The following is a 27,389-nucleotide window of genomic DNA, read 5'->3' as shown; positions in this document are numbered from 1 at the left end:
ACTGACAAAAACGACTCCACTTTTTTCATATGTTCACAAGTTGACGAACTGTTTTCGAATCAGTCTCACTTCACGACTCGTCTTTCAAAATTTACCAAGCGTTCGTAGCGCCGCTCACGATCCGAAGACGACCGTGTCAGACGAAGATGGAAAAATACGGAACCAGAGCATCGAGACAAAGACAAACCGTCTGAAAGTGTCGCGGGCAGTTACGCAATTATCGGAGCAGACGAGATAGAGCAAGAGAGAAAGAGAGAGAAAGAGGGGGTGAGTAGCAAAATACGCCAGCGCAGTGTAGTACACGTTTTGGTATACGGCAAGATGGCCGGATGGGCCCATCTGTGGTGATAGCGGTCTTGAGACGTCCTCGTTCCACATTTAAGAAAAAGCAAGAATACGAGACCTTTCAACTTCAACGGTACCGTGGAAGCAAGAAGAATCACTGTCGGAATCAAATGGTGAGTAAAAATTCGCTTGTTCGTTTGTTATTATTCGGCGAAAAAGCACGCGACTCGGTGCATGCGATGTTTCGCGCGCTGCTTTTGAAATTAGCAGACTACTCGAACCTGTGGGCCCTGAGCATTGGTGGATTTGCGACGGAAGTGGATAGTATTCTAACGTACATCGCGAAAATACGGGCGGCGCGTAAAATGACACGATAGTTTATTTATTACAGCATGGGGAGACACTGGGGTGTTTACTTGATTATGATGTTCCAACCCCTTCACTCTATTCGCTGTATTTGTGGTTTCGAACATTTGAAAGTTTTTAGGACAAATTTTAAAGTTTTCAACCCTTTATAAATTTCTTAATTTGAAGGTTACTAAGTTCCAAAGAAGAAGGAGATTTATACTCGTTTCATCAGTCATTGATCACTAACCGATTTCATTTAACAATCATCATAACGATTTTTCGATGGACTACAATTTACGTATGCATACGACAACATTACACTTGTGTACCATGACATTATAAACGAGTACAAAAGCTTAATCTAATATATGCATGAAGAAGAAGAATGTTCCGAATTCGATCATGCGAAAAGTTTGAATATTCGACGCATGCGCAATGCAGAAGAAAGAACATAAAAGTCACGTGATTTTTCTCGAAACAGATCGATAGTTCGATTAATCTTCGTGGGAGGAAAATTCAAAAGATCGTAAAAACGATTAAAAGAAAGCATTCGGTTGTGAGTTTAATGTCGACGCAATTAGCTCGAACAATCACAGGAAATTGTTCTGGCTGATGGACGATTTTTCTTCGCAATGGTAAAAATCACCATGAAAATAAATAACAGAAAGTTGGACAAAGGCCAACTGCACGGTGGGCTGAATCACGAGCATAAAAAACGCTTTGCACTTGTGATATTGAGCGGAAACAGCCGCGATGCGGCAATGTGCGGTCATTTCCCTGGTGAAACGTAACATTTCACCTTTTGCCTGAGAACGCGCGTCGAACTCATCGACTAGACCCATTAATCCCTTTTCTTAAATTATACTCTTTTGTATTGTTGGAATTATAGACTACAATAATGTTTTAATCCACTAGTTAAGCGATAATACTTTAACAAATTGATATTTATTTCACGGATATATGCGGTTCACCAGAAATGCATTTTCGTATTCTTATTACAGCTTTTTGTCTGCATGTTGCAGGTATGAATTATTGAAAATGATAAGTATTACAAGATCAGCGAGCGCTTTCTTCGATGGTACATTCTAAGTTACGGAAAAGTATGGGGTATGAGTTTCCTGCTAGTGGATTATTTTACGATCTATCATTAAGGAAATTATTGCCTTTGAACGCAACGCTATTAAAGCGAGGTTCTATTGAATGAAACCATTCGTCTTGATTATAGGTAGGGTCACTGATTATTTGCTTATCGAAAAAACATTGCGATGGATTTAAAAGCATTTACATAAAATGAATTTGATCGAAATATAAATTTCAAACAAGATCAAATTAGAAACTGATTAATGGAAATTTAATTTTGAAATTTACGTTAATTGCTTATTAGCAGATTCTGATTGAATCTTGACATAATTCTGAATTAGCACGGTTCGGGAATAGTAGCAACATTTCTACCTGCGATGTGGTCGATGAAATTCAGCGAATCATCGGTGTTTGGCTTTCACTGGTAGCTACGATCGTACAGGAAAGCTTATCATCGACGATGCGTCGTTGCGATAATCCCCGAGCAGCTTTGTCTTTATCTAATCGGTCGAAAGATTGTCGCGGAGACTAAACGTCACTAGATGAATGGAAAAGTCTTGAAAAATTCGTTCGAACGTTGGTGTTCGATAAACCGTTGCTCCCGTGTTCATGACTAATTTATCATCGTTATTGAACACGATCTACGTCGCAACCGATCAATACAAAATTTCTGATACATGTTAATCTACTTAAAGACACAAAAAAATTGTAAATGAACTTCAATTAATCAGAGTTGGAGTAAAGAATTAGCTCGACATAAAAATGCGCTTCGTATTTGTTATTGTTAGATCTGTTTCAAGTACTCGGTCAAGTTATCTACGATTAGGTAAATACAATCGTTTTTATAGATTCTTGTGCAAATTCGTGCGTCATCGAGATACGTATAATCCACGATAATCAATCTGTTGCTATATTAATATGGACAATAAGCAAACCGATATAGATCGGAGGTTCCGATCGACTGTCGTACAATAGATATGGAGATACAGTGATAACGGAGAAACGCGTAGAAAACCATACGTAAATTTAATCTGAAAGATCGCAGATATAGAATCGGATACAATTACGACAACAGGTCCGTTCGATTCCGAACGAAAACGTAGCTTAGCTGGTTTCGCGTATTTTTGTCGGGCAAAGGCGATCGAACTCCAGTTTCTCGCGTTCGATTCTTCTCCGCAAAGAGTATCAGAATAACCACAAATCCGATACGATCCGATCTGGGTCGAGTCGAGAAACGAAACTCGATCGTTAGTTCTCGCATCACCTCCCATAGATTTTAATCCGACGGACAGACGGACACTAAATAGTTGGAAAAAGAAAATATTAGAACGTCTAGTCTAGAACATCGTTCAACACCATGAATTAAATCGCATAATAAATGTCATATTATTTGTTCAATGTATCCGGAGAAGATTAAATTACAAAATGGGATTAGGTAGAATGTGAAACAGAAATACACATCTCCAGATAATCCACGTGATCCACTCGTAAACTGTAACATATTCTTTATTTATAATCGTAACGAAATTTGAATTATACAATAATAATATAATACGTTATCAAATGATAAGAGTGTTGTTAAACAAAAAAGTAAGAGAGTCAAAGCATAATTTGAAGAAAGTCCTCGGAGGAATAATACCGAGTTGTATTATCAGGCGCCAGGTTTGTTTGCTAGGTCGACGAGTCGATGTTTGATCGATTGGAGAAAAGGGAATCGAGATCGAGTGATTCACGAAAGTAGCATTTAGAAAGCTGCTTCTACAAACAACCTATTCGGACAGATTCCTTATCATTATCGTTCGTCTGATCGTCCAGCGAGGTTTTCAGGTATATCGACACTTCTGATTCATTGGTGATTATTATTGCCGAGCTACTACTTTCCATACAGTTCTTTGTAATTCCTACAATTTTGCTTCAGAGGGTTCAACATCGAAATCGAAGAAATGTAAGGGTCAAGATTTGCATCGAATCAGTGACTCGGATAAGTCGAAGTCTGATTACATACGGGACTCATACTACTGAAAACTTCCGCAGTGACGATCGATAATGCGACATTTTCGATTTTGTTACTTCACTGAATTTTCTACCATTATGGTGATAAAATATCAGAAACTTTATCGACAAAAAAATTATTATTTGACAATAAATAACTAATTAAGGGAACAATTTTAGAAGATTCAGAAAAAAAATTGTTCGAAACGCGGGGGATTATTTGGGTGGCAGCTTTGGTGACGCACGTTTCTCGTCATTGACAAACAGTCCTCGCGAAGCCAATAATAAAACACTTATTATAACGCCATAATCCGGACATTAAGTATGTTTAGCGAGGCGTGCAACTGTTGGCACATCCCGTTCGTAAATCGCGATTAATTGGACCGTGGCTGTTTAAGTCGTTCCGCGTCATCGGTAATACATAGGTAACGTAATTATATGTGCTATACAAAAGCAATCACTTGTTTTTGATCGCGTTATGTTCTATTAACACGAGATCAATGAAAACGTGGACGGTTACTGACACTTCAGAAGCGAACGTCTTAAACAGAAAAAAGAAGGTCGATGGTTAGCTACTCTGGATTAATTGCCGTTTAATTTGCTGATTAATCAGCTTAATTGCCACCTTGAACCGTTCTGGAAATGTTTGAATTCTGGATGAAAAATTGGGATAGGTTGCTGATATTGACCTGCTGATAAATACTCGATAGCGAATAAAACGGCGATAGATAAAAATTACTTGGAATCATTTTGCTTGTAGGGTTCAATTTGAAATCTCTCAGCTTCTTATATTTTTAATTTTAAAGTTTCAAAGTGTATCTGAAGAGATAGCCATTTACCAGGAAGCCACTTGATCAAAAATTTCGAACGACGTAAACCATCGTTTTTATTTCTTGGCGGTCGAGATTATCGGTGCTTCTCCTTATCGTTCGGTATCGAGCTTGACCCCGACTAAGTGCTGTAATCACCGGTTGTTAGTTATGGTTATCGTCGAAACACCATCGACTAAGCGTTTAAATTACTCTGGAACAAAATAGAGAGCAGTGACTGGCAAGAATCTGGAATCAAGTACCCAGCGATATCTCAATTTTCAATATGTTTATGTTCCCAAATTCTCAAGTTCCCAAAATTTCCGATTTTTCAGAAGTCGAAATTTTCATATAAAAAAATCCCTGACGACAAAAGTGGAAAATATGATTTTCACAGGTATTCGCTTGATCACACTACGAAATCTGTTGCTGGTTCAGCGTATTATTGGTAATTCTGGCTATTTACGAGGCAAATAAATACAGCTTACGAATTGAATGATGTAACAAGAGGATTGCGGGGAAATTGTCGGTTAATTAAGACTGTAATTACGAGTCATGAAACGACCCCTTTCAACCTCTGCGTTATCTTTCACTAATTTTCGACCGTCCTCTGTTATTCTCGGCGCCGTACACGCAGAATCTACGATTGCCCTCGTGTTTTTCGCCAAAAGCGTCTCCTTATCGTGGACGAAAAATATCGATCGAGTGTTGCGAAAGGTCGGGACACTTTCGTCAAAGGCAGAAACTCTGCCTTACTCTAGATCGAGAAATCTTATCGAGGAAAAATTGACTATTTTATACACGACCATCCTGACGAAACGATTGCAAGGATCATCCCTTATAGAGTGAAATATTTTTACTTCTAATTAATTATCGCAAAGAAATTCGTATTGCGAAGATGTTCATAACATTCGACTTACTACTTGTCAGTAACTTTCGATAGAATTCATGTTCGATAGAAATTAGTATGACAATATCATAATAGAATAAAGATAACTGGTATATTCTAGAAAAACCAAATACGATAGCTCGATTTAGAAGTCTATTCGAGAACCGTCGCGTGGAAGAGATATGACGAGGTCTGGGGTTAAAGGAAATGGTAATCCAGTTCGAATTGGAAATGATACAATGAATTATTGTTTGTCCGAAAGATCACACCATCACTGTAACATGGAACTCGTGATACTGACATAGTTGTGTACACTAACTTGCAGTATGGCTATAATACCAAGTGTAAAACAATTGCATATACTAACAGAACTCGAGAGCTTTCACCTATGGCTTCCACAATTCTCGGAACGTTTGGTTCCGTGGCAATCGATACTCGTTTGCTCTTTAGAAATAGTTCGCACCTCGCTACTAAAGTGGGTTGGAAATAGTTAACCTAATTCGTCGATATGTCGATAAGTAGCCTCGGACTAATCCGTCAAAGTTCAATTTCCGAGGATAAAAGCTGGAAGGTGTCTCGTCAGTTTCGTATAAGATATATCGAGCGAAATGTTTATACCTCGATTCGAAATATCGAGTTATTATGATTGTGTTTACGGTTACCGCGGTTTATAAGCGAGACGGTATCAATTTCCGAGCATTTCAAAACCGTCCCAGCGTTTAAGTTACATAATTGCAGACATTACCACGTTGCATCGTGGAAGACTATTTCAGGATATTTTCAACCTTAAAGTTATCTTTCCCGATAATAAAATTTCGTCTCTTCTGAATTTCTTAAAAGTTGCAATTCGTGAAATTCGTTGAAAGGAGTCAATTTGGGAGGCGTGGGAGGATGCTTAAAAGGACTCGATCGTACAAGAAGATCGAATTGTCGGGTCGAATGGCGCCCAAGCATCTTTTTTCCATCGTGGACGTCGATAAGACGCGACGCGAACGATAACGTGCCAGGCTAACCCCGGGCCAATAAATGCCGAGACTTTGCGCCCAAGCATCGCATTATTCTACCAGTTTCGTTTCATCGATTCACGCTTCGAACATCTCTCCAATCCACCATGAACTGGAATCCGAGTATCGAACGTTGTTGCACCACGAGGTTCCATTGAAAATTCTTCGACGATGACACAGTGATCGAGCAGTGTTTTCTTCGGTTTAACTCGAAAATGTTCGAAACAGAAAGAGACTAGGCTACTGGTGTTTCATGGGAGGTTGGACTTTTTGTGGGACTTTGTTGAACAAAGCAAATTTAGAGACAGTTGTATTAGAGACAGAGTAAGTGTTCTATAGGAGAGTTGACATTGTGGGTGTTGAACACGAAGAGCCCTTGAAAGAAGTTATCTTCTTGGCTTGCATCTATGGATACGGTGTTTACTACGGGTGGTAGTCGATATTGAAAATTAATACTGCAGAAACAATATAGAGACAGTAATTAGACTGTGGTATAGAATTAGTGCACTGTTAAAAAACAGTAGTAATTAATAAATTATTTAGAATAAGTATTCTGGGAGAAAATTACAAATGTCTCTTTTAATTTTGAATCTCGAAAATTAACGCAAGTGTTCCAAGACAAAAATTAATAACGTTGAATATTTCCGAGCCAGTAGGTATTAAAAGGTTGCACAGTATTATCGCGGAATATTTTACGGAGTTCTATAAAAAGTTAGTCCGTGTAAAATTAAAAATGTTGGACCGTAACGTGGTGCTGGTTCTGCGTACCAGACAAGAGCGAACCGAGAGACGTTTGAGGCACAAAAAAGAGGCGAATCCACCACCGATGGAACCACCTCCGCAATTGTTAAACAACAACTACTTGTATCTCGATCTGAACATGAACTTCAGCGAAAATGGCAAACAGATGGCTGTCGGAAAAAAGGTTGGTTCTAGAATATTACATTCTATTATTCTCCGTGACAAGTTTTACACTGTGTAATTTGTGAATCACGATGGACAGAATAGTTGTCTGTAGAGAATAAATGTTCATGGCATAAATCATCGTTCCTCCAGAAATATGGCTGATTTCACGGGTGCCAACTTCCATTAACGTCGCACGATACCAGCTAATTAATCAATCGATAAGATTGCTAATAGTCTCTTACGTATGTACCTCATTATTACTTCCACCCTGTTCGTATGTTTGCACAATTCTTTACGTAAGCGATCGAATCGTTTGCTCGCAAGAACCTATAACGTGAACCACTTAATACTTCTAATTATAACTTGTAATTGAAATAATACATTTGTTACGGTTTAATTCTTAAAAGTTATTACTGCAAAGCAGTGCGATACACAAGTTGACGTTCATCGGATGTCTGACGAAACTCACTGCAACGCTTACGATATTTCATTTTTTCGAAAATGTATAATTAACAGGAATCACGCGTTACGTCGATGTTTGGCGAACGATAGTTGAAGAATGTCGATTCGTTTGAATACGAAACGATGATCTGCAACGAAAAGGAAAGAGTGGAGCACCGGGTTGTTGCACTTTCTCCGACCTATCGTCGTGAGAGAATCTTCTTCGACAAAACCGAGCGAAATAATTAGATTTAGAACCGGTAGATGATACCGGAAACGCGTTTCGTAACCGGCGCCGGTTAGACGCTTCCGCTTTTCTTCTTTCGTCGAACACGCTCGACCCTTTCGATTTTTTTGCTAACTATACCACTGTCATAGAGAGTGGCACAGCTAGATCATTCATATACATAGATATATCATTGAAACAACTAACTTTTTCTTAGTTGTAAAAGAGGAGGAATCAGTTTTACGCGACGTTAGGGGAATGCAAGAAATTAGCCGAGTTTCGCAGACAACGAAGGGAATTACAGTCTCGTAACCCTTTCCGAGTCAGGATTTGCATTTAAAGAGAGGGCGCGAACGCCCGAAGAAAAAAAGGGCAGTAGCATATAATAACGCAGTGGGAAGAACTTGTAGGATGTCTTGTCAGTCAACAGTCTCAGATATTCATGGGATTCTCCCCTACGAAGCGACGAGGCTGCACGTCGCCTACAATTCGACTTACTGTCCACGTTTTTGACCAACCTTTCACCGTAAACGATTTCCCTTCTATCTTGTCTCCCATCGTAACGCGGCTATCGTTCGCAAACGCTCGTTAAATATGTTCGAAGCCAGGTAAACGAGCTGACTTGCGGTCGCGGCTATGAACTGAAATTAATTTCTTGGAAAACTTTTTTATATTACAAATTAATCTTAACATAGACTGGACGTATAAGAAATTCCTTGAAATTTTTAATTTGGTAGTGATGGGTACAATAAAGCTAGACAAAGTTAAATATTTGTTCAGATATTTTTAGAATATGAAGTTTACGAGGGGTAAAGTTTGGAATTTGATAACTTAGAGTTGTCGGATTGAGTCAGCCTGACGAATTTCATTGAAATATTACGTTTAATTACATGATAGCCTAATTCAATCTTCCTGATAATACTTATCTGGCTGTTACATAATGCTATTTACCACTCGATGTATGCAACCGCGAATTGACCTTACATAAACGCCCACACGAATAAATTCGTGTGGTTCTCTTTTTCGTACCAACCCAATCTTCGGGTAATTCGAATATTTTATTTACTACAACTGTTGCTGCGGAATAATTTGATGGACTTGGAGCATCGTTTTAATGAATAATAATATAAGTTGTATAAGTCATAAGCAAATCATGTAAGATTAAAATAGGAACATAATAATCATTTCCATGTATTGCCCTTTGAATCATTGCTTGTTTACCGAGAATTCTCCATTTTTCCATCCTCGTTGCATTACACAGTTAATTAATTATAAATTCACATCGCGTAGGTACTCGATTGCAGCACTAGACATTAACGAGAAAAAAATCGCGTACATACTTATCTCACGGGGGTGCAAAAACAAGTACGGTTCGTTACATAAAGGTCTTGAAAATCGTTTGGTTCACGGACGTATCACTTAATGAAAGTGATAGCTGCTTCGATTTGAAAAATTGTAGATGTTGAAGAAGAGGAATATTTCTTGGGAAAACGGAAAAGAATAATTACACCGATGTAGCGTTTAATTAGCATTGCCAGGGACAAACCACGTACTCTGTCCGATATATCGTGACGAATTAATGGGGCGTACGGTAATCACTAGAATTCATCGATCCATTATTCTCTAGGATCTGTGCTCGATGATCTTCTGCTCGTTTCACGCATCGTGACTTTCGGTGGTCTTGACGGTGAGTGATCAAAAATCACTTTCTAGGTCAATGTTCAATAGTGCTTTTCAATTTTTATACAGTAAATGAACTTCACGAAATTGTCTGATTGACGGAAGTTGTATTTTATGAACAGTTAGGTGTAAATAACAGAATGCATTTTTGTTTGTGATCATTAAAATATTACAGGTTGCTGGTATTTTAGAAATGGGTTAAAAGGTGAACCACAGTAGGAGCATATCGATTACATTTAATTCAATGCAATCTTACCTGAAACTTTTTCAATTCCACCAAATATCGTTTCAAGAAATAACTTGCTCTTAACCGCTGAAAATATTCTGTAAAGAAAGAAGATTTCGTCGACACGCGATTTGCCATTGTCCCAATAACTATTTCCAGAAATATGCGTGACGAAAGAGAATTATGCATTTCCCATAATTAACTTAATACACTACTGGCATCGTACCTTATATCTTCTACTGTGAACTTCAAGAAAAATTCAGATACTTGAATAATTCGCATCTTTCAAAAAATAAAGAGTTCACTTTATTTAAACACCGATGTAATTGACAATTTACGTAAGTGGCCACTGCATTGCAAAAACTCGTGTAACGTGACAATTCATTACGATCTCGTAAAAACCAGTACATTACATAAAACACCCCACAACGAGTGTATGGGATCCTCAGAACATTGATTCATAGACCAGTCAACGCGTTCGTGTTCCAATCAAATGAATTATAGGTGATCAGCAGTTCGATAAAACTAATTACGTCCTGACCAGATTGAAAAACGAACTGACTCCGAAGACTGCCTTGAATGAACCTGCTTGTCTTCTTATTTGCAAATGTCACCGCTTTTGCGAAATAACCTTACATAATTTTGTAATTATTAGCCCCTAGATAAATACACGTTGACGCGAGTATGGCTGTCAAGTTGATCGAATCGTTATTTGTTACATCGTTCGAGTTTTCTATTTTATTTTTTTTTGGAATAAATCATTGAGTGATTTATTTCGCGGTTTATTCTGTCACTGCGTGACGACTCGAGAATGTGGAGAGTGCGATGCGTGGAAATGCAGCTCGTGGAAAATACAACATGGAGAATTCGACGTGTTCAGAACACAACTCATAGAAGACATAAGTAGAATACAGTACTTAGAAATTATAGCGAACTGAGAATGCAACGCGTGGTGAATTCTATGCGTGGAAAATTTAACGCGTTGAAAACACGACCCATAGAGAATACAACGAGTGGAACACAATGTCTAGAAAATATAACGCTGAGAATGCAACGCGTCGAAAGTGCAATGCGTGGTAAGTGCAACGCGTGGGAAATGCAACTCGCGAAAAATACAACGAACAGGAAACACAACGTGGAAAATTTAACGCAATGATTTGTTTCAAATTCACCCTACACCCTCCAAAAAATTCTAAAGTTGCAACATCGCCCGTAACATGTATCATTTCTATAGAAAACCAATTATTTTCATCGGGAAATCCTTTTTCCGCATAAATGACCATGACCTTTATGGAGAATCGCTGGAGTCCAATCTGATACAATAATTGCGGTAATCGCTCGTCAATGTTGGATTATACCGGTCGTGCTTAGGCACAGTTTACATAAGCACGATGAGAGGGTACACGGTGGTATGTAGCACAGTTGTAAAAGTTATGCAACTTGCAAATTCCGATGCTCATGACTCGGATTCGCGGAGGATCCGTTATCTGTCATCCGGTGATCCCTTTAGTCAACCGCAGATCTAACGTCTAACGCAACGCTCGACGCGATTATTTTACGGTAAATTTTATTAGACAGTTGCTGGAATAAATCTTTTTCTGGAAGAAATTTTTTGAGAAATAATATAATTATTCGTCGAGTTGAAAAAGCTTGCTCTTGATGAGTTCTAATAATAGAATAAATGAAATGGGAACCGTAACTATCAATTAAGATTGTGCCATCGAAAAGCATCGTAATCTACTCGTTAGATATTCAGTCCTTTTCGTATCTTAACTTCGAGCTTTATCAACATATGCCCTCTCGAGTTAATTAACGTAATTACGAAGCGCGGAACAATACACTCGACGACACCGTAATTAGTGCATGAAAAACCTCCGTAAGATGCACTCTCCTTGTGCACCAGACGTGGTCCCATCTTAACTTTATTATTAAATATTGAAATTCTCAGACTCCGGAATATTAGTCTTTTGGAAGTTTCAAAAGTTTAATTTTTAAGTATTTTGAGCCTAGAAAGTTAATTGGAAATATCAATATGCCTGAGTTGTAGGTCTAATCCTCTAAGGAACATCAAATACTTGAGCTCGCGCAGAGATAAATCTTGAAAATCCAAAAACAGACAACGCGTTACATAACGTTGTTCAGCTAGGTGGAGTCGAAGGTATCCGTGGAGCGGAGCGGAGTGAAGCGATACGAAGCGTAGCGACGAGGTCTTGCGGCTCACCACACGTTGTCTAAAGCCTCATGGCACTCGTGTTACGCCTACGTTGTTACGGAATTGTTCTGGTGGTCCAAGAATCGCGGAAAAGTCGTCTCCTCTCGCGGACAGCAAACGTTTCACGCTCTCGTGGAGGGGTACAGGTACGCTCCTCCTCTCGTGTACCCCCGTTCCTGCATTTTTAACCGAGCTTTTAGTGCGGTTCCGAGCGTCGTTCCATTTGCAGTGTCGTTCTTCTTCTTGTTGTTTCTCTCACGCTCGTTTGCCTGCTCGTTTTATCGCCGGGAACGATGACCGATTGATCGTATCCTCGTTAAGGTTCTTCGATTATTTGCTCGCGGACCTCGAATCTGTGCTGATTCGACTTTTTAGCGCGCTGGCAGGGGGAAGTGAAACTCCTTTGAATTGTGTTGTTCTTAGGTTGCATATCGATTAAAGATTCATATTTCGAACTTTTAATTAGGAAGATATTCAAAAGTAGTATAAGTGATTATACGAGTTTTTTCAAAATTGACGAAGATTTAAGAATTGTCCAAGTTTCTTTGAGACTTCTGGAAGAAAGTCTATTTTGTATTCGAGTAGCTCGCCTGGTTCTATACAAAGAAATTGGAAAAAGAGGTCAAGAATCCTCCAATTAGTTACTCCTTTGTGAAACTAGGCGATAGAATCGTCTTTTTGATCACTTAAAATCGATTACCTCTTTTATCGCTGACTTACCAACTTTGCTATCGGGAACATTAATTGGGGTTTAGGGTACAACTTTCAGGTGATGCATCAAATTTCTTTTCATCTTTATCGTTATACTTTATTAAAGTATAGAACAATTGATGTTAAAAGTGTCCACGTATCTAAATTTTCAAACTAAACTCGTTGCTAATTGTTGAGTGAACATAATTGGGGCAGTCGATACGTCTGGAACAACTGGATCCCGCATCGGAACGTGTCAGCGGAGCGTATCTGTTTCATCTGTCTCAGGGAGAGACAATGAACCACCGGGTGCAGTAGAGGGTTAGAAGGTGCGAATCAACCGCAGAGGTGGTTCTAGCCGGTGTAACCGGTCTCGGCGGTACTCCCAGGCTTCTCCGTTTCAGAAGGCCTCGTCCTGGTCAGAATCGCGGGGCCGACAACCGGGTCGGTCGTTCGCTGTTTTCTTTCGCCGGGCCAGCGGGAAAAAGAGTAGGAAACGGAGGGGGAAACGTGTCGGATTATCCGTAGCTGGCCGATCGGACCTAGAAAGTCGTCTCTTCTAAGGTTTCCACGTCGACCAGAGGAAGCCAGGCCGTGGACTGCGGCGTCGATCGGCAGAGCGAGACACAAAACAAGCTGAACCCGCGTCGTCGCTCATCCTCCGAGGATTCGAGCTCTCCTTGTTGCTCCGTCTCTGCCCCTTCTTCCACCTCTGACCGAGGATGGATCGAAACGAGAGCGCAAACGAGGGTGGAAGCTCGCCCGACACGGTGATAGCCCGCTCCTCCGAGGGCGAAGCCGAACAGGAGGAAGAAGAGGATCGCGGCAAGCACGGTTGTACCACCTCCGGGGAGTACGTGACCGTGGGCGACAGCAGTTCCAGTCTGGACACCCTGACCAGCTCGACACCTGCCGGAACAGCGCCCTCCGCGGATAACACGACCCTCGCCGACGACAAGAAGAGGGGAAGATTCGGCGCGTTGAAGAGCAGCTTCCGAAAGGAGGGCGGCTTGTTCAAGATCAGGAAGAAGAACAGGTCCAACGACGACGCGCTAGCCGAACTGGAGCCGGATGCCGACGAAAAAGGTTCTCTCCCGTGGATCTGCTGCCCGGATCAACCCCTTTTCTCTGTTTTAGTGAACCTCCTTCACGAACGTGTTCGTTACCGTCATTCTTGAGGGTTCGCTATTCGAGTAAATGACGATCTGTGTTGTGGATGTTCGTTCAAGTTTTTCGTTGCTTCTTTCTTTAGTATTGTTTCATCCTAAAGAGTCATCCATTTCTACTCCAGATTTTTGGGATCGTTTCATTCTATTCCACATTAAAAAATTTTAGATTTCCTAACTGAATCTGATAGTGCAACAGATTGATGAATATGACATTTGACAAAATAGTACATTAAATCACTGAATCTTAAGTGCGATTTCTTCGAAACAAAGGATTATCTATCCTTAGTCTGCTTGGATCCAGTAGTTCGAATCAAAGAATAATCCCTCATCTCTTCTTTGATCTCTTCTTGATCAGTAGAAAGTGTTTTATGAAGGGTTCTTCATCGTTAAAGCACTCGTCGGTATCAAAGAATCCTTTCGATCTTCTGATGGAAAGAAGCAATATAATCTAGGTTTATATACATAGTACTAACTTCAATTCGTAGATTTTATAGTACAATAAGTCCTTAAGATCCTTAGATCCATAGGGTACCAATTCCAACTTATCTCATAGTACAATAACTATACTCCGTAGGTTATGAATCTCTAGATCCTATAACAGTTCCATCTTCTAGGTCCCACTTCTACACCCTATAAAACAATAGTTCCACATGCAACATCTCATAGATAGTAACTCTGAATCCCCTAGTGTAACAGTTTTAACTCCAAGTCCCTATAGTTCCTCTAGACCTTACGATGTCTAACCTTCTACATCCCACAGCGTTAGTACCAACTCCCCATGGTTCAACAGAAAAAGATCACATAGTATCCAAATTCACATGCCCATAGTATAATAGTCCCAAATCGATAATTAGCACCGGTAATTAGTACTTAAAAGTATGTAGCTACGAAATCACTGATCAGCAGCCATAAAACGCGAAGAAGCAGCTCTGACCGGAAATTGCGTGTCCCGGCAGAAGCGGGCCGCAAACGGAGCCCGGAAGAGGAGGACGAACGGAAGGGTGGCACGGTAACGAGCTCGAAGAAGAAGAAGAAGAAGTCGCATTCGTTGGTGCGGAAGCTGAGCCTGAACAAATTTCGTCTATCGGCCGAACAGGAGCCCAGACACACGCCCGAAGGTGGCGACAGCAGCCGATCGCAGAGCCAATCGTCGCAAGAGTCGCCTAGCCTGTCGGACAGCCCGTCCAGGATCACCAGGAAGGGGCAGGAGATCGAAAGGCTTGGCCATCGCGACGGCTTCGAGGCTGTCACGCGAGACATCAAGGAGAGGGAAAGAGAGAAGGGAGAGACTAGGAAATCGGAGAAGCTGCCGGTGAAACCGGTGAGCACCGTGACCGTAGTGCAGCGCAGGTCGCCGTCGTTGACCATCAGGAGCTTTTCCAACATTCAACCTGGTGAGCCATCTCTCTCTCTCTCCTTCTCTCTGTCCTTTCTTCGACCCCTTTTCTGTTTAACCCCTATTCGGATCGATGCTTTCCTTAGGGTGTTAATGAAATTAACACCTTCGATGCTCTGTGGGCTGCTGGTGGTCGGAAGGTACTCTTTCGTTTGGCTTCGAACTTAATTGCTAGAAAATGGTGATCAAAATTAACGGGTGATTGGGTCGCATCGGATATGTACGGAAGAGGGTGGACCATTTGGGTCAAGTCGGATTCTTGCGATATACAAATATTTTGTATATTAATTTATTTCTATCTTGATCGGATAAGCTAGTGACTTATAACAGCTATTTTATATTTAGTATATTTTTGTGGGTAATCGGTTAATTATTGTTTGCTTATGCAATTGAACGGTGCAAAGTGCGACGATAGAAGAGTCGATACTTCCCCATAATTAAATGCCTCTTTGATCCAATTAAATTAACAATACTGTGCCTGTTCGATTATACACTTAGCAATTAAACCGTTCAAAATATGATAGAGGTCCGCAAGCACATTTAACGAGCTTTTTTTGCCCTTTTGTTGCAAAATAACTTATTGCTTTAACTTTATAACGCAAAGACCTTTAGCAAACTATAGTTTACTTCCTGAAACTTCAACCTCCCTTAAATTAACACTTCACATATTTACAACCTTCAAAGTTCTGTCTTGAAAGACAAACTTTATTAACTCTTCTTACCCTCTTTCCTCTTCGCTATAAGATTAAAACTTCCTGTATTCATATTTACGTCGCGCAAATTCTGACTAACACCGAGAAATCTTCATTAATTCTCTTCTGACACCCGATAAACTTGACGATTAAATTAAAAGAAGCTCACGGAGCTACCAGTATACAAATAGTAGCGAACCCCGATGAACGTGATGTCTGCGTGCGCAGATCTTCAGGGCGTCGAGAAGTCAGCACGGCCGGAAGCTCGGTGCAGCTCAACGCTTCCGTACGCGATTTCGAAATGGCCGGAGCAGAAGAACGGAAAATCGAGCGAATCTAGGAAATCGAAATTGAACGCAAAGTCCGAGTCCGAATCGGGGATATCGAAGTCGTCGCCGCACGAGGTCCGCCGGAAGTTGTCGTTGCTGGAGGAGAAACGCGCTATCTTCCAACGACGGTTGTTCGAGACGACCCGGGACAGCGATTCCGGTGAAACGGTGGTGGCTGTCACCGTGTCCGACGAGGACAGGTCGACGCCTACGAAAAAGGAGGAGAAACACGAAGAGGCTGGGAAGAAGAGAGCCAGACACATAAGCGTGGGGAAGTTTGACACGTTTTCCACGTTCGAGGGCACTTTCGACGAGGAAACCGGGGTCGGTTACCTGGCTGGTATCGAGGAGGATTACACAGAGAGCTACGACAGACAAAACGACGGTTACGCGAGTATTCCGACCGCCATGGGACCCATGGTGGCCACGGGAGACACCGTGGAGAAGGCGAAGATCGCCAGCCAGGAGAGCATGGTGAGAGGAACTCACCGTTTATTATTCTACATTTGCGGTTACGAATGTTTTGTAAAATATATTAGTTGTCTTAGTATATCGTTCTATTCACGATAATTGCTAATCGACATTATCGTGCCAAATTAATTTGCAATTAACATCGTGATCTTGCGAGCCAGAATGATTCGACCTTGTTTTGCGTTTATATTTAATCACAGTTCCATGAAAGCACAAAACAATGATACCCGACGCGGAAGTTTATCAGCTTCCAAAAATACTCTCGTAATCAATCCCCAACATCTGTAATCAACTATAACAAGTTTTATTTTCGATTATTGATAAGACGTTCGTACATAAACTACGCTCCCAATATTTCAAACTGAATCGAATTTTTGAAATTTGATCAATTTTCCACTCGTGACAAATTTTATACGCAATTTTATTTTTAACTGAGCACTCTCGCGACTATCTTCGATTTCATTACTATTTATTAGCGTTACGATAGATCTTTGCATGACCAGTGGTTTCTCTTTCCACGACCTATCATCTATAATTTCTTCCACCTTATTGGTTTCAAACTATCATCACGTATTTACGCTTTGAAATTCTATAACTTCGTGTTAGGAAATAGACGTTGTGGTTCGATTATTGATCTACTACCACTTCGACTTCATGATCCTTGATACGAAGAAGTTTCGAGTTACATGACTTTGCGTGCTTTATCTCCGTCTCCCTTCTTGAGAAGTTTAATTGGAGCACGGCCGACGTCTCGAGATGAAAACGCGGGAAAACTTTGTCTGTCAGACGCTACTTGACCTGTCGAGCCTTTTTGCAGGTATTCACGATACAGTAGACTCTCGTTTTATTGTCTCCTGCACGGGAAATCGGACACCAAAGATGTCAACAACTTTCTTACACTTTGAGGCGAAATAACAAGAGTTCACTATAGCAGACATATCTTATCTTCTGCTGCAATATCATTTCTGTAAATATAATTTCCCAATGCATACAAATTCTTTCGTTCTTAAATTTCTGTTGTTGTCTAATGCATTTGGGTCATTATTGACCTGGCTACCCTTTCGAGGGTCAATGAATGTGTTTCTAGAAATTTGTGAAAGCATAAAATCTCCATGGGGTGCATGACAGAAATCACGTGCAGTTTTCTTTTGAAAGGAATGAAAACATATATGATTATTGACTTCTCATCTCTGACTGTAGATTGTTTAATTAATTTGTTGAGTGTTTGAACTAATACTTTGTTTAAGGTGCAACGCGACATATTGCACACGGATTAGATGCTATTAAATATGACACACCATGGCAACGTTAGACGATGCACTTCTGGCTGCTACTTTTATATCGCGTTATTATTACCTGGAGTTTATGGTTACGACTTTGCTCGATGCTTTCACCACACATATTCCGTATCATATTTCTTAGCACGATTTCATTCGTCTAAGATAGTGCATTTGACTAGGATATATTCTCCGAAACAGCAGGTAGAAAAATTGCACGAACTACCCTTCTACCTGGGTAATCCTACTATCTGTTATTACTTTACCATCGTAAACTTTCCTCGCAATTTGTAAACCTGCGTGGAAAATTTTGAAGAGTATTTCTTTCTTTAGACAGGAACGAAAGAAACCTCAGAAGTTCGGGTCTATAACTTCGTACTTCGGAGAAGGTTCTCTTTAAAATGGGACACTATGTTTCTAAGTTAATAATTAAAGAGACTTACAACTGTAGCCATAGTCTTCATTTGGAATTTTGATCTTCACTCTCTCTAAAATAATTGAAAATAAGCTCAAAATGTTTTCAAATTAATAATTGAAGTAAAAGAATGAAAGAATTGTTCACGTATGGTTAATAATTGCAAAATGAAGATAAATAAATAAGAAAATAAGCACTACTCTAATCCTCGACGTTCCGAAAACGTAGCCCAAAGAGTCGACGATCGAAGAGAAAACGAAAAAGAAGATCATTGGAAGGTTAAAGTTTGTGTTCCGCTTGGTAATTCGATGGCGGCAGTATTTAAAGAAGGCGATCAGGTTATTTAGGCGCATTGTCGAGCGACTGTTGTCGGTGAATCATTCACGTGGTGCAAGTCGTCCGGTTCGGAACGTTAGAAAATCGTCGCGACGCGTTAGTAAACACGTACGATGGGGGACCTAAAAATTTGTAAAAATTTGCAACCTCTTCATCTATCCAAATTGAAAGTGAACCCGAAAAAGTGGAGGTGGTTCAAGGTTCGTTAATTATCCTTTTTGAGATAAATGGCTTCCTTGGTAGCATGACACCGCATTTTTTTATCGTTCCAAAACTATAGTGACCTTTAGTGAAACTTTGACAACGTTATAGTTTCTTTGAATCTTTCATGCTTAGTACTTTGACCCCTGTGGAAGAAAGGAGTCTGGGAAAATAATTAAACTTGATGTGAAAATTGATGAAGAGCTTCAGACATTACATTATCAATATTTCGTGTAAATTTCAATATTGAGTGGAACTGTGTCAAGACCTAGACAATACAATTGCATAATAGAGATAAAAGGAGAAAGATCGAATAGTAAATGTTTCACCATCATACAGTAGCCAATGATTATTTAAACAACTCTTTAAATTATTTAACAGAGTACGAAATTGTCTGTTCGAAAATAAATTATCAGAAGAAATTGGCAAACAATTTCATAGATAAATATTAATCAAATAATATTCTCTGTCTGTACAGTCGTCACAGAACAATGCACCGAATGCCGGAGTAGGCGAGAAACGAGAACACTTGTATAAAATCCTAGTAATCGGCGAGCTGGGTGCCGGAAAGACATCAATCATCAAGAGATACGTTCACCAATTCTTCTCCCAGCATTATCGCGCAACTATCGGTGTCGATTTCGCGCTCAAAGTGTTGAACTGGGACCCACACACCATTATAAGGCTGCAGCTATGGGATATCGCAGGTCAGTCGCTTACCGCCTCTTATTCTTCGGATTATTCTCTAATCGTGACACGTACTTCTTCATTTATGTATCACTTATAAATTATTGTACATACGAATCGATTGAGAGACACATAAATATTGGTCGAATTTAAATTTTCAACTTATTAATTATAAAATTTATAAAGTCCCAACTCAATGGTTCAGAATACTACTTTGGAATTTGACTTGATTTGGCGAATGACTAATTGAAAATGTGATTATAAATGAATAGGTCAAGAAAGGTTCGGGAACATGACCAGAGTGTACTACAAGGAAGCCGTAGGCGCTTTCATAGTGTTCGACGTAACGAGAAGCGCAACCCTCGACGCGGTGGTCAAATGGAAACAGGATTTGGACTCGAAAGTGCAGCTTCCTGACGGTTCACCGATTCCTTGCGTCCTCTTGGCTAACAAGTGCGACCAACAGAAAGAAGGCCTGGTGAACTCGCCCGCAAAAATGGACGAATACTGCAAGGAGAAAAACTTTGCCGGATGGTTCGAGACGTCTGCCAAGGAAAACATCAACATCGAAGAGGCGGCGCGATTTCTTGTCAATAAAGTGAGTAACCCTCATTCATTTTTATCTCATTCTTACAATATGAAGTGGATTCGTATTATTCTAAATTAATTTTTTACTCGTTCAAAGTTCACAACAGACACTTTGACAGACAAGTTAAAAGAGGGGTAGTTCCTTCTTGTACTTACATGTTATATTTCTAAAAAATTGATAACTTTATTTACGGAAATAATGTTAGGAAACCTTACAAAAATAATTGACAAGTGTGAAGAACGTGTTGAAAGAAAATCGAAGAATTGTTTTCGTCGGTCGAAATTGAGCGATTAACAACTACGCACAAGTTATTTGTGGAATATCGTTGCCCTCGAGATTAGCGATTCACTCATTCGGTTTATTGTATTCCATTTGTTTTACCGAGTTCTCCCGCTGTTCTATCAGTGACGTGCATCGCACCGAGGTAATCGTCTTACGGCGCATAGTTAATTGTCAGCAGACTAATTTGCTGCTTCGACCATCTGCACGTCACGACGATAGCGTCTTTCGTAAACGTCTCTGATAAATGCCAAGTAATTCCAGTCGCATTTGAACCTCTTATTTCTTAGAAATGTGACATACAGCTAATGATTAATATTAAACAAAATTTGCTATAATTTCTACATCTCTTTACAGATACTCCAAAACGATCAGTTGATGAAGGGAAACGGATCGCAGGACCAGACAGATGGAGAAAGATTCGCATTGAACCAATCACCATCGAGCTCAAAGAAATCCTGCTCCTGCTGACGAATCGGTAAACCATCGATAGCAGGATCGATCGGTCCGTTATCGTCCTTTCGTTGCCGTATTGCCGTTCGGTGCCATGACACGAAAGTCACCTTCCATTTGGTCCACGTTGGCCGCCATGTCTCGTCCTCATGGAGAAACAACAGCAACAACTGCTTATCGAGCATACACCGCGATAACGACTGTTCATTGTCAAGCAACTAGCGTTTTACGATCGACTAGCTTCCTGAATGTTCTATCGACTCCTCGTCGGTCGTAATTTGTTCTTGTCGATTGTCGTTCTTATTCGTCCTTTGTACATACACGTGCTACCTGGCTCATACTTGTAAAGTACGGGGTAGCGATTTGAGATACTGAAGCTGAGGTAGAAGGGGAAAGAAACTTTTTTGACGAAAAATTTGTAAATTGTAAGATAGAGAGGAATTATCTAATGTAAGGAAATATGTTTTGTGTTAATTTTGTACTAAAGTAGTAGTGTATGTATGCCACCAGTAATCCTCTTTAAGGATCTATCGATCACGTATCAATCTATCTCGAACTCTGCTAACGATCCATCTATCGATCAGTCATGCTGTCAGTCATCCATGTTAACAATGATCCACTCTACCAGTCATGTCGATAAATTACGCCGTCAATAACTTCATCTACCTATAATTAATGATCCCAACTCACGCTATACACACAAATAGTAAATTAAAAAGAATTGAAATATACAAATTGTGAATCTATCTTGCTTCAGCGATCTCAAATGAATCTTTCCCCCGGACATTTTGTACTTATCACTTCCGGAAACGATGGAACGATAACGAATGGGAAGAACAAATGACGAGGAATAAGTACACGAAGATTTGAACGATAGTCGATCGAATTTAACCATCGTTCAAGACTTTTTGCCTTCGTTGAGATTATCACGACAGATTCGAATGATCCTTTGATGCCAGAAACGACACATTCCAGAAGTTGTTACGTTTTGCTATTTCTCTGCAGTATTTCACGCGAAACTGAGCTTCCAATGCAAACGGCATAGCTGCATTCTTGCCTGGCAGCGAAGAATTGAGGAGTGGAAATGAAAGCGGCAACACGGAAATTCTATGAAAGATATTTTTTTAATCAAGTATCGTCGGCAAGAAAATTCAAAAAATATTTCCACCCCTCAATCATATCAATGACTACGTGGTACGTGCAATCGAAAATATAAAACAGATTATTTGAACTTCTTTTTAAGCGCAATTCGAATCGAGGATGGATCATATTTTAACATTTTAATAAAAATTATCCTGTCGATTATATCATTAGGTCGTTGCAAACTAAATGGTTGTTTTCTTTTTATATTTTTAAGTATATGATAAGTACACTGTAATACGCTAACGTAATAAAAATCAATAATTTTAATGACGTAAATTGTGATAAAAATAATTCGTGGTTGCCGTAAATTGTAATAATGGAAAACGAGTATTACAGTGACGAGTGTCGGTAAATATACTCCGCGTGGAATGTTGTATGTCACCCAAATTATGTTAATCTTTGTATAATTGAAAATTCGACGAGCAACAGCCTTGTATCTTTCTGTCACATTCCACGATACAATAGACACGGCTGTAAACTAATGTTAACTAATTTTAACCAAGACTACGTAAGAAAAAAGAAAAAAACAGCAAAGAGGTAGCTAACAGGTATCTGACTAACGATCGTACCTTTATTATTAATAAGTATAGTTATGTAATCGAGTGTCTGACGAACAGATCCGTAAAGACTGTTCAATATAAATGGAAAAAAGTGTTTTTTATACGAAACTAACGCAATGATCAATGTTAAGCATATACTTACGAATAACAACGAACAAAGCTCAACGATTCACGTCTTTCGTTGATGTCCATTTTTACATCGTGAATTTTGAACACTTTGCGGTGCCACGTGTTCACATGTTTTCGATACGGAATACTTTTCTTCGTGCGTATTATGTATATTCTATTTATAAATATATACATATAAGAAGCATGTTATATAATATAATTTATAGTAAATCAAATTGAGATTTAATATAACGTTCAGTTGTGTCAAGCATTCTATTCGAGTGTCCATTTCTTCGACATATCATTCGATATCCTATCTTTCGACTATTCGCGTTAATTTTAATAATTCGATAGAAAATGATATTAATTAAAATCGCAAGACGTTTCATTCGAAACCATTGTTTTCGATTACAAAGGCATTGTCATTTAATGATGTCAGAACGAACAGGACACGATTGTCCTTAGAGGATCACGCGAATTCCACTTTCACATCCTACAGAACTGACGCAATTGATGAAACCTTTCGTTTATTCGACTCGACCTTAACCATTTCCGTTTCTCTCTCTTCTTCGTGCTCGCCTAACTTTCTAAAGTTTTTCTGCTAAAACAGTCATTCTTGAACATGTTTTTGTAGGGAACACATTTATTCAGAATGACATTTTTACATTGTAATAAAGATGACTCATTTTGTAGAGGTAGATACTTTCGTATTTTTGAGAAACAAATCTTCGTCCATTAATAACTATAGCTGTACGTTGTAACGAGTACTCTATAAACAAGATGCGTGATAAGAAAATTCGAAACCTTAGGAAGATTCTATCGTAGAAAATTCGCAGAGCGTTTCAGGTCAACGAGGCAATTATCGAGACTTCATTAAAATCGGAGCATGTTTATCGTCTTTGTCTGCGCAACGGTGTCATTACCTCGGATTTAGAGGAGCCTTCAAGATACAGTTCGCTCTTCATCGCGAAGAGCATTATGTAGATAACATTGATAAGTGTCGCGAAGTAATGAGTTCTTATGCGACTTCGCGGCATCTCGTAGTCCAGTAAAATGGGTGATCCCGAGGAGTTCCACGAAACCACGATCCTGTGGGATAATTTAACGGTGATCGTATCTCCGAAACGCGGATTATTGCGGAAGATTTATCGAAGATTTGCTACGAGTCTGTTCGAGGAATCGTTAACGATACTGAAAGGAGGTGTGCACGTGATTCAAATTCGAAAATTTTCAACTCGGCTAAATGAAGTTTTTGCTTGTGTAAAAAGTGAATCGTGTATATTAGTTAAGGCGTAGCGAAAAAATAAATTAAGCTCTGTCTCAAGCCATTTTTCTTAATCAGTTCTATGTTTCTAAAATAGCAAATGATTGCAGTGTCTGGTTGTGCAGTGACGGGGAACCTTATTGCGATAATGGGACATAGGTATACGAAGAGTCTGATTATGTTTTAAATATTTTAATTTGAAAAGAGCAGTAGATTATATTGATCTATAGAACAAAAAAAATATTAAAATTCTTTAAACTTTCTCCAAAAAATTGCATTCCAGTGGTGCCGGTAAAACAACTTTCTTGACCACCCTCGCCGGAAGGGTTGCACCGACGCTGGGCTCGATAAAAATAAACGGCGAGGTTGTCCCGCGAGAAATTCTGTCCAAAATATCCGGCTATTTGCCTCAATTCGATGCATTGCCGACATATCTCACCGTCGAGGAACATTTACTGTTCACGGTATTTCGTTTGTCTACCTTCAACATACTGCGTGTTAACGCGTTTAAAGCACTTGAGGGTTCGTTTAGCACGCCCTGAAGACGGACCACGATTCGAAGCAGAGGAAATGTCAAATATTGAAACTATTATTCGATCTGGGTCTGATCGATTGTAAGGATACGTTGATATCGAGATTATCTGGTGGTCAAAGGAAACGAGTTTCCCTGGCTAGTGAATTAATCACTAAACCGAAGATACTTTTTCTGGATGAACCGACAACTGGTAAGAAAAGAATTTCAAGTCGTAATTAAAACTGCAACCTTCTGAATCTGAGGATCATGTCACAGTTTCAGTACTTAATTTTGTATAGTAAAATTTATTCGATATTTGAGTTTGTAAATCTTAGGCTTGGACACGTTCTCTGCGATGCAAGTCGTGCAGACGCTCAGAGGAACGAGTTTAGGTACGATCATCTTTTGTACGATACACCAACCTTGTATGGACGTGTACAATCTTTTCACTCGGGTTTTACTAATGTCCGATGGAAGGACAGCTTATTACGGAACTATCGATGACGCTACCAACTTTTTCTCCAGGTGAATTTCATTTCACTTTAATTCTATTTGCAGAAGCTGTTCTGCTGTTCACATAAGGTACATGACTAATTATGAAAAATTTCAAGAATTCTCTGCAAAATCTCTACCTATCGTCTTCCAAAAATAAAGATCTGAAGTTTCTAACAAACTTAGCCTAGGTTACGAGTGTCCGATCGGCTTCGCCGAGTCCGAATACTACATCAAATTACTATCACCTAAATATCCTGACACCTCATCGATCGATTCCACCCGCGACGAATCCAAAGAATGCATCGATAAAATATGTCGAGCATTTCTGCAGTCTTCCTCAGAAATAATTCCAAGAATCACAAGTACGACACACCTTGAAATCGAACCTCAAAGGTAATCAAAAATTTCCTAAGAGAATCTATACAACAAGATACCTGAAAAATGCAGGCATTGATAATTTATAGAAAAGCTGGTTATGTCGCGCAGTTTTATTGGTTAAGCTGGAGAATATGGATCGAAAATCTAAGGACAATTTTCTCGGACTGGTTTTCGTGGCTGTGCTATTTTGTGAGCTACAAAATTATATTTGTTTAACAAAGTCTTTGTATACCGTGCTTCGCTTGATCCTCTTGTTTGAACTTTGATAACATTTTGAAGACAAGTGTGGTAATAATTTGCTGATAACAGTACAATTTGAATAAATTACAGTTGTCGATGATGATGGTGGTGACTTTTTACATCGGGACTAATCCACGCACCCAAGAGGGTGTGCAAAACGCACGGGGTGCATTGTACATGATGAGTTCCGAAATTTCTTTCGCTGTAGCTTATTCGGTGCTGTACGAACTTCCTGGACAGCTCTTAATTTTTCAACGGGAGAACGGCGTTTACGATACGGGCCCCTTTTACTTCTCTACCTTCCTTTCACAGGTAATTAAAGTCAACTACTGAAGTAGTAAGTCGATGTGAATGTGGTTACAAAATTTTAATCTCGATGATCTTCCTGAATTGCTTTATTACTTTCTTTATCAGTGAGAACAGAGCCGTATTCAAATAACCTTATTTCCAAGATAAAAATTTGCAGTAGCTCGAAACATAACTAAATTTCATGCAAAATTTCAAAACTCGAACATTAGAAGTTTATGCAAAAAAAGCCTATGTCCCGAGTGTATGTTCCAGATACCAAAGGCAATTCTGAAGGCGTTCATATTCACAACAGTGATGTATCTGATACTAATCACTCCCCTGGAGTTTGTAAACTTTTTGTTTTATTGCCTGGCTACATCAGTGGCCGCGATTTGTGGCATATCGTACGGTTTGGTATTTTCTAGCTGGTTCGACGACGTGGACGTAGTCACATCCATCATGGTGCCTATCGATATGATGTTCCTATTGACCGCTGGAATGTTTTATAATCTCAGGTAGCGTGCATATTGTAAAGAAATTTTGTTGTCCTATTTTTACGAGCATAATATTTCTATCAGTATTTTGATTAAATGGCGAAACGCGAAAATATAACACTGATTTATACCACCGTTTCGTGCGAGCAGCGTTCGTGATTTAAAAACGAAACTAAATGTTACACGTTTCAATTAAACGTAAAGTATGATAAATTATATTTAAGCTGGATGGAAATGGTAAAAAATGGAATAAGTTCGGGGAAATAAAATATTGAATTTGTTTATGGTGTAATATTTCTTTTCTAACTAGACAGGCTGCGAGTATATCAGGCTATTGTTGATGTTTCCAGGTCGCTGCCCACGTATCTGACGTGTTTCAAATATTTCTCGATGTTCTTTTACCTGAACGAAGCTCTTTCTATAATTTATTGGTCGCGTGTGGACGACATCGGTGAGCATATTTCTGCTATGAATAAATTATGAAAATTCCCTACGACTTCTTGGTGTATCGTGAACCAGTAGTAAATATTTCCAACAAGTTGGAAAGGAGGTTTGCTCCTCATGAATTTCTAACCCCACTAAAATAATCACGGAAAATTAATTTCACTTTTCAAGAGGGTACTTTTTATTTCAGAATGTCAATCATCCAGCGATTTGCCCTGTTTTCGAAATGGAACAGAAGTCATGTTAGAGTACGGTTTCGGAAACTCCAGCTACTGGTGGGATTTAATTGGCCTCGCAGTTTTAACAATTTTCTTGTATCTCGTTGGATATCTCGGTTTACGCAGAAGAAGAAAAGTTGGAGCGTTTTGAATATTTATAA

General features: G+C 39.5%; 2 protein-coding genes across 10 annotated transcripts; both read left to right on the top strand.

The window, feature by feature from the left end:
- The first annotated feature begins 83 nt into the window (after positions 1-83).
- On the top strand, positions 84-23,169 carry Rab32 (RAS oncogene family member Rab32). Of its 7 annotated transcripts, XM_076539021.1 has the most exons (7): positions 84-458; positions 7,179-7,332; positions 14,914-15,351; positions 16,274-16,848; positions 19,553-19,781; positions 20,034-20,359; positions 20,987-23,169. In XM_076539021.1, exons 1-7 carry the CDS (start codon positions 330-332, stop codon positions 21,098-21,100), a joined length of 1,965 nt encoding a protein of 654 aa, XP_076395136.1. In that variant the 5' UTR covers positions 84-329; the 3' UTR covers positions 21,101-23,169. The 7 variants fall into 7 exon arrangements, with proteins under 7 accessions (XP_076395136.1, XP_012153474.1, XP_076395140.1 ...); XM_076539023.1 differs by lacking the exon at positions 84-458 and having other exon boundaries at positions 7,196-7,332; positions 14,864-15,351; XM_076539022.1 differs by lacking the exon at positions 84-458 and having other exon boundaries at positions 7,197-7,332; positions 14,861-15,351.
- Positions 23,170-23,311: 142 nt separating this feature from the next.
- On the top strand, positions 23,312-27,382 carry LOC100883160 (protein brown). Of its 3 annotated transcripts, none has more exons than XM_076539027.1 (11): positions 23,312-24,094; positions 24,268-24,316; positions 24,441-24,621; positions 24,690-24,882; positions 25,007-25,196; positions 25,350-25,559; positions 25,631-25,733; positions 25,875-26,096; positions 26,346-26,587; positions 26,917-27,017; positions 27,201-27,382. In XM_076539027.1, exons 1-11 carry the CDS (start codon positions 23,947-23,949, stop codon positions 27,377-27,379), a joined length of 1,818 nt encoding a protein of 605 aa, XP_076395142.1. In that variant the 5' UTR covers positions 23,312-23,946; the 3' UTR covers positions 27,380-27,382. The 3 variants fall into 3 exon arrangements, with proteins under 3 accessions (XP_076395142.1, XP_076395141.1, XP_076395144.1); XM_076539026.1 differs by having other exon boundaries at positions 26,881-27,017; XM_076539029.1 differs by having other exon boundaries at positions 23,956-24,094; positions 24,255-24,316; positions 25,326-25,559; positions 26,881-27,017.
- Positions 27,383-27,389: the final 7 nt, after the last annotated feature.

Source organism: Megachile rotundata, chromosome 13 (assembly GCF_050947335.1).
Source record: "Megachile rotundata isolate GNS110a chromosome 13, iyMegRotu1, whole genome shotgun sequence".
Taxonomy (NCBI): Eukaryota; Metazoa; Arthropoda; class Insecta; order Hymenoptera; family Megachilidae; genus Megachile; species Megachile rotundata.
This window is presented reverse-complemented; position numbering and strand designations above follow the sequence as displayed.

Bases quoted from the DNA above. Each gene is read 5' to 3' on its own strand.
- LOC100883160 (XM_076539026.1), top strand. From the start codon at position 23,947: ATGGGTGATCCCGAGGAGTTCCACGAAACCACGATCCTGTGGGATAAT. The intron at 24,317-24,440 runs GTATACGAAGAG...ATTGCATTCCAG, and splicing joins ATTGCGATAATGGGACATAG to TGGTGCCGGTAAAACAACTT. The intron at 25,560-25,630 runs GTAATCAAAAAT...GATAATTTATAG, and splicing joins CTTGAAATCGAACCTCAAAG to AAAAGCTGGTTATGTCGCGC.
- Rab32 (XM_012298083.2), top strand. From the start codon at position 13,511: ATGGATCGAAACGAGAGCGCAAACGAGGGTGGAAGCTCGCCCGACACG. The intron at 13,875-14,913 runs GTTCTCTCCCGT...GTGTCCCGGCAG, and splicing joins GCCGGATGCCGACGAAAAAG to AAGCGGGCCGCAAACGGAGC. The intron at 16,849-19,552 runs GTGAGAGGAACT...CTGTCTGTACAG, and splicing joins TCGCCAGCCAGGAGAGCATG to TCGTCACAGAACAATGCACC.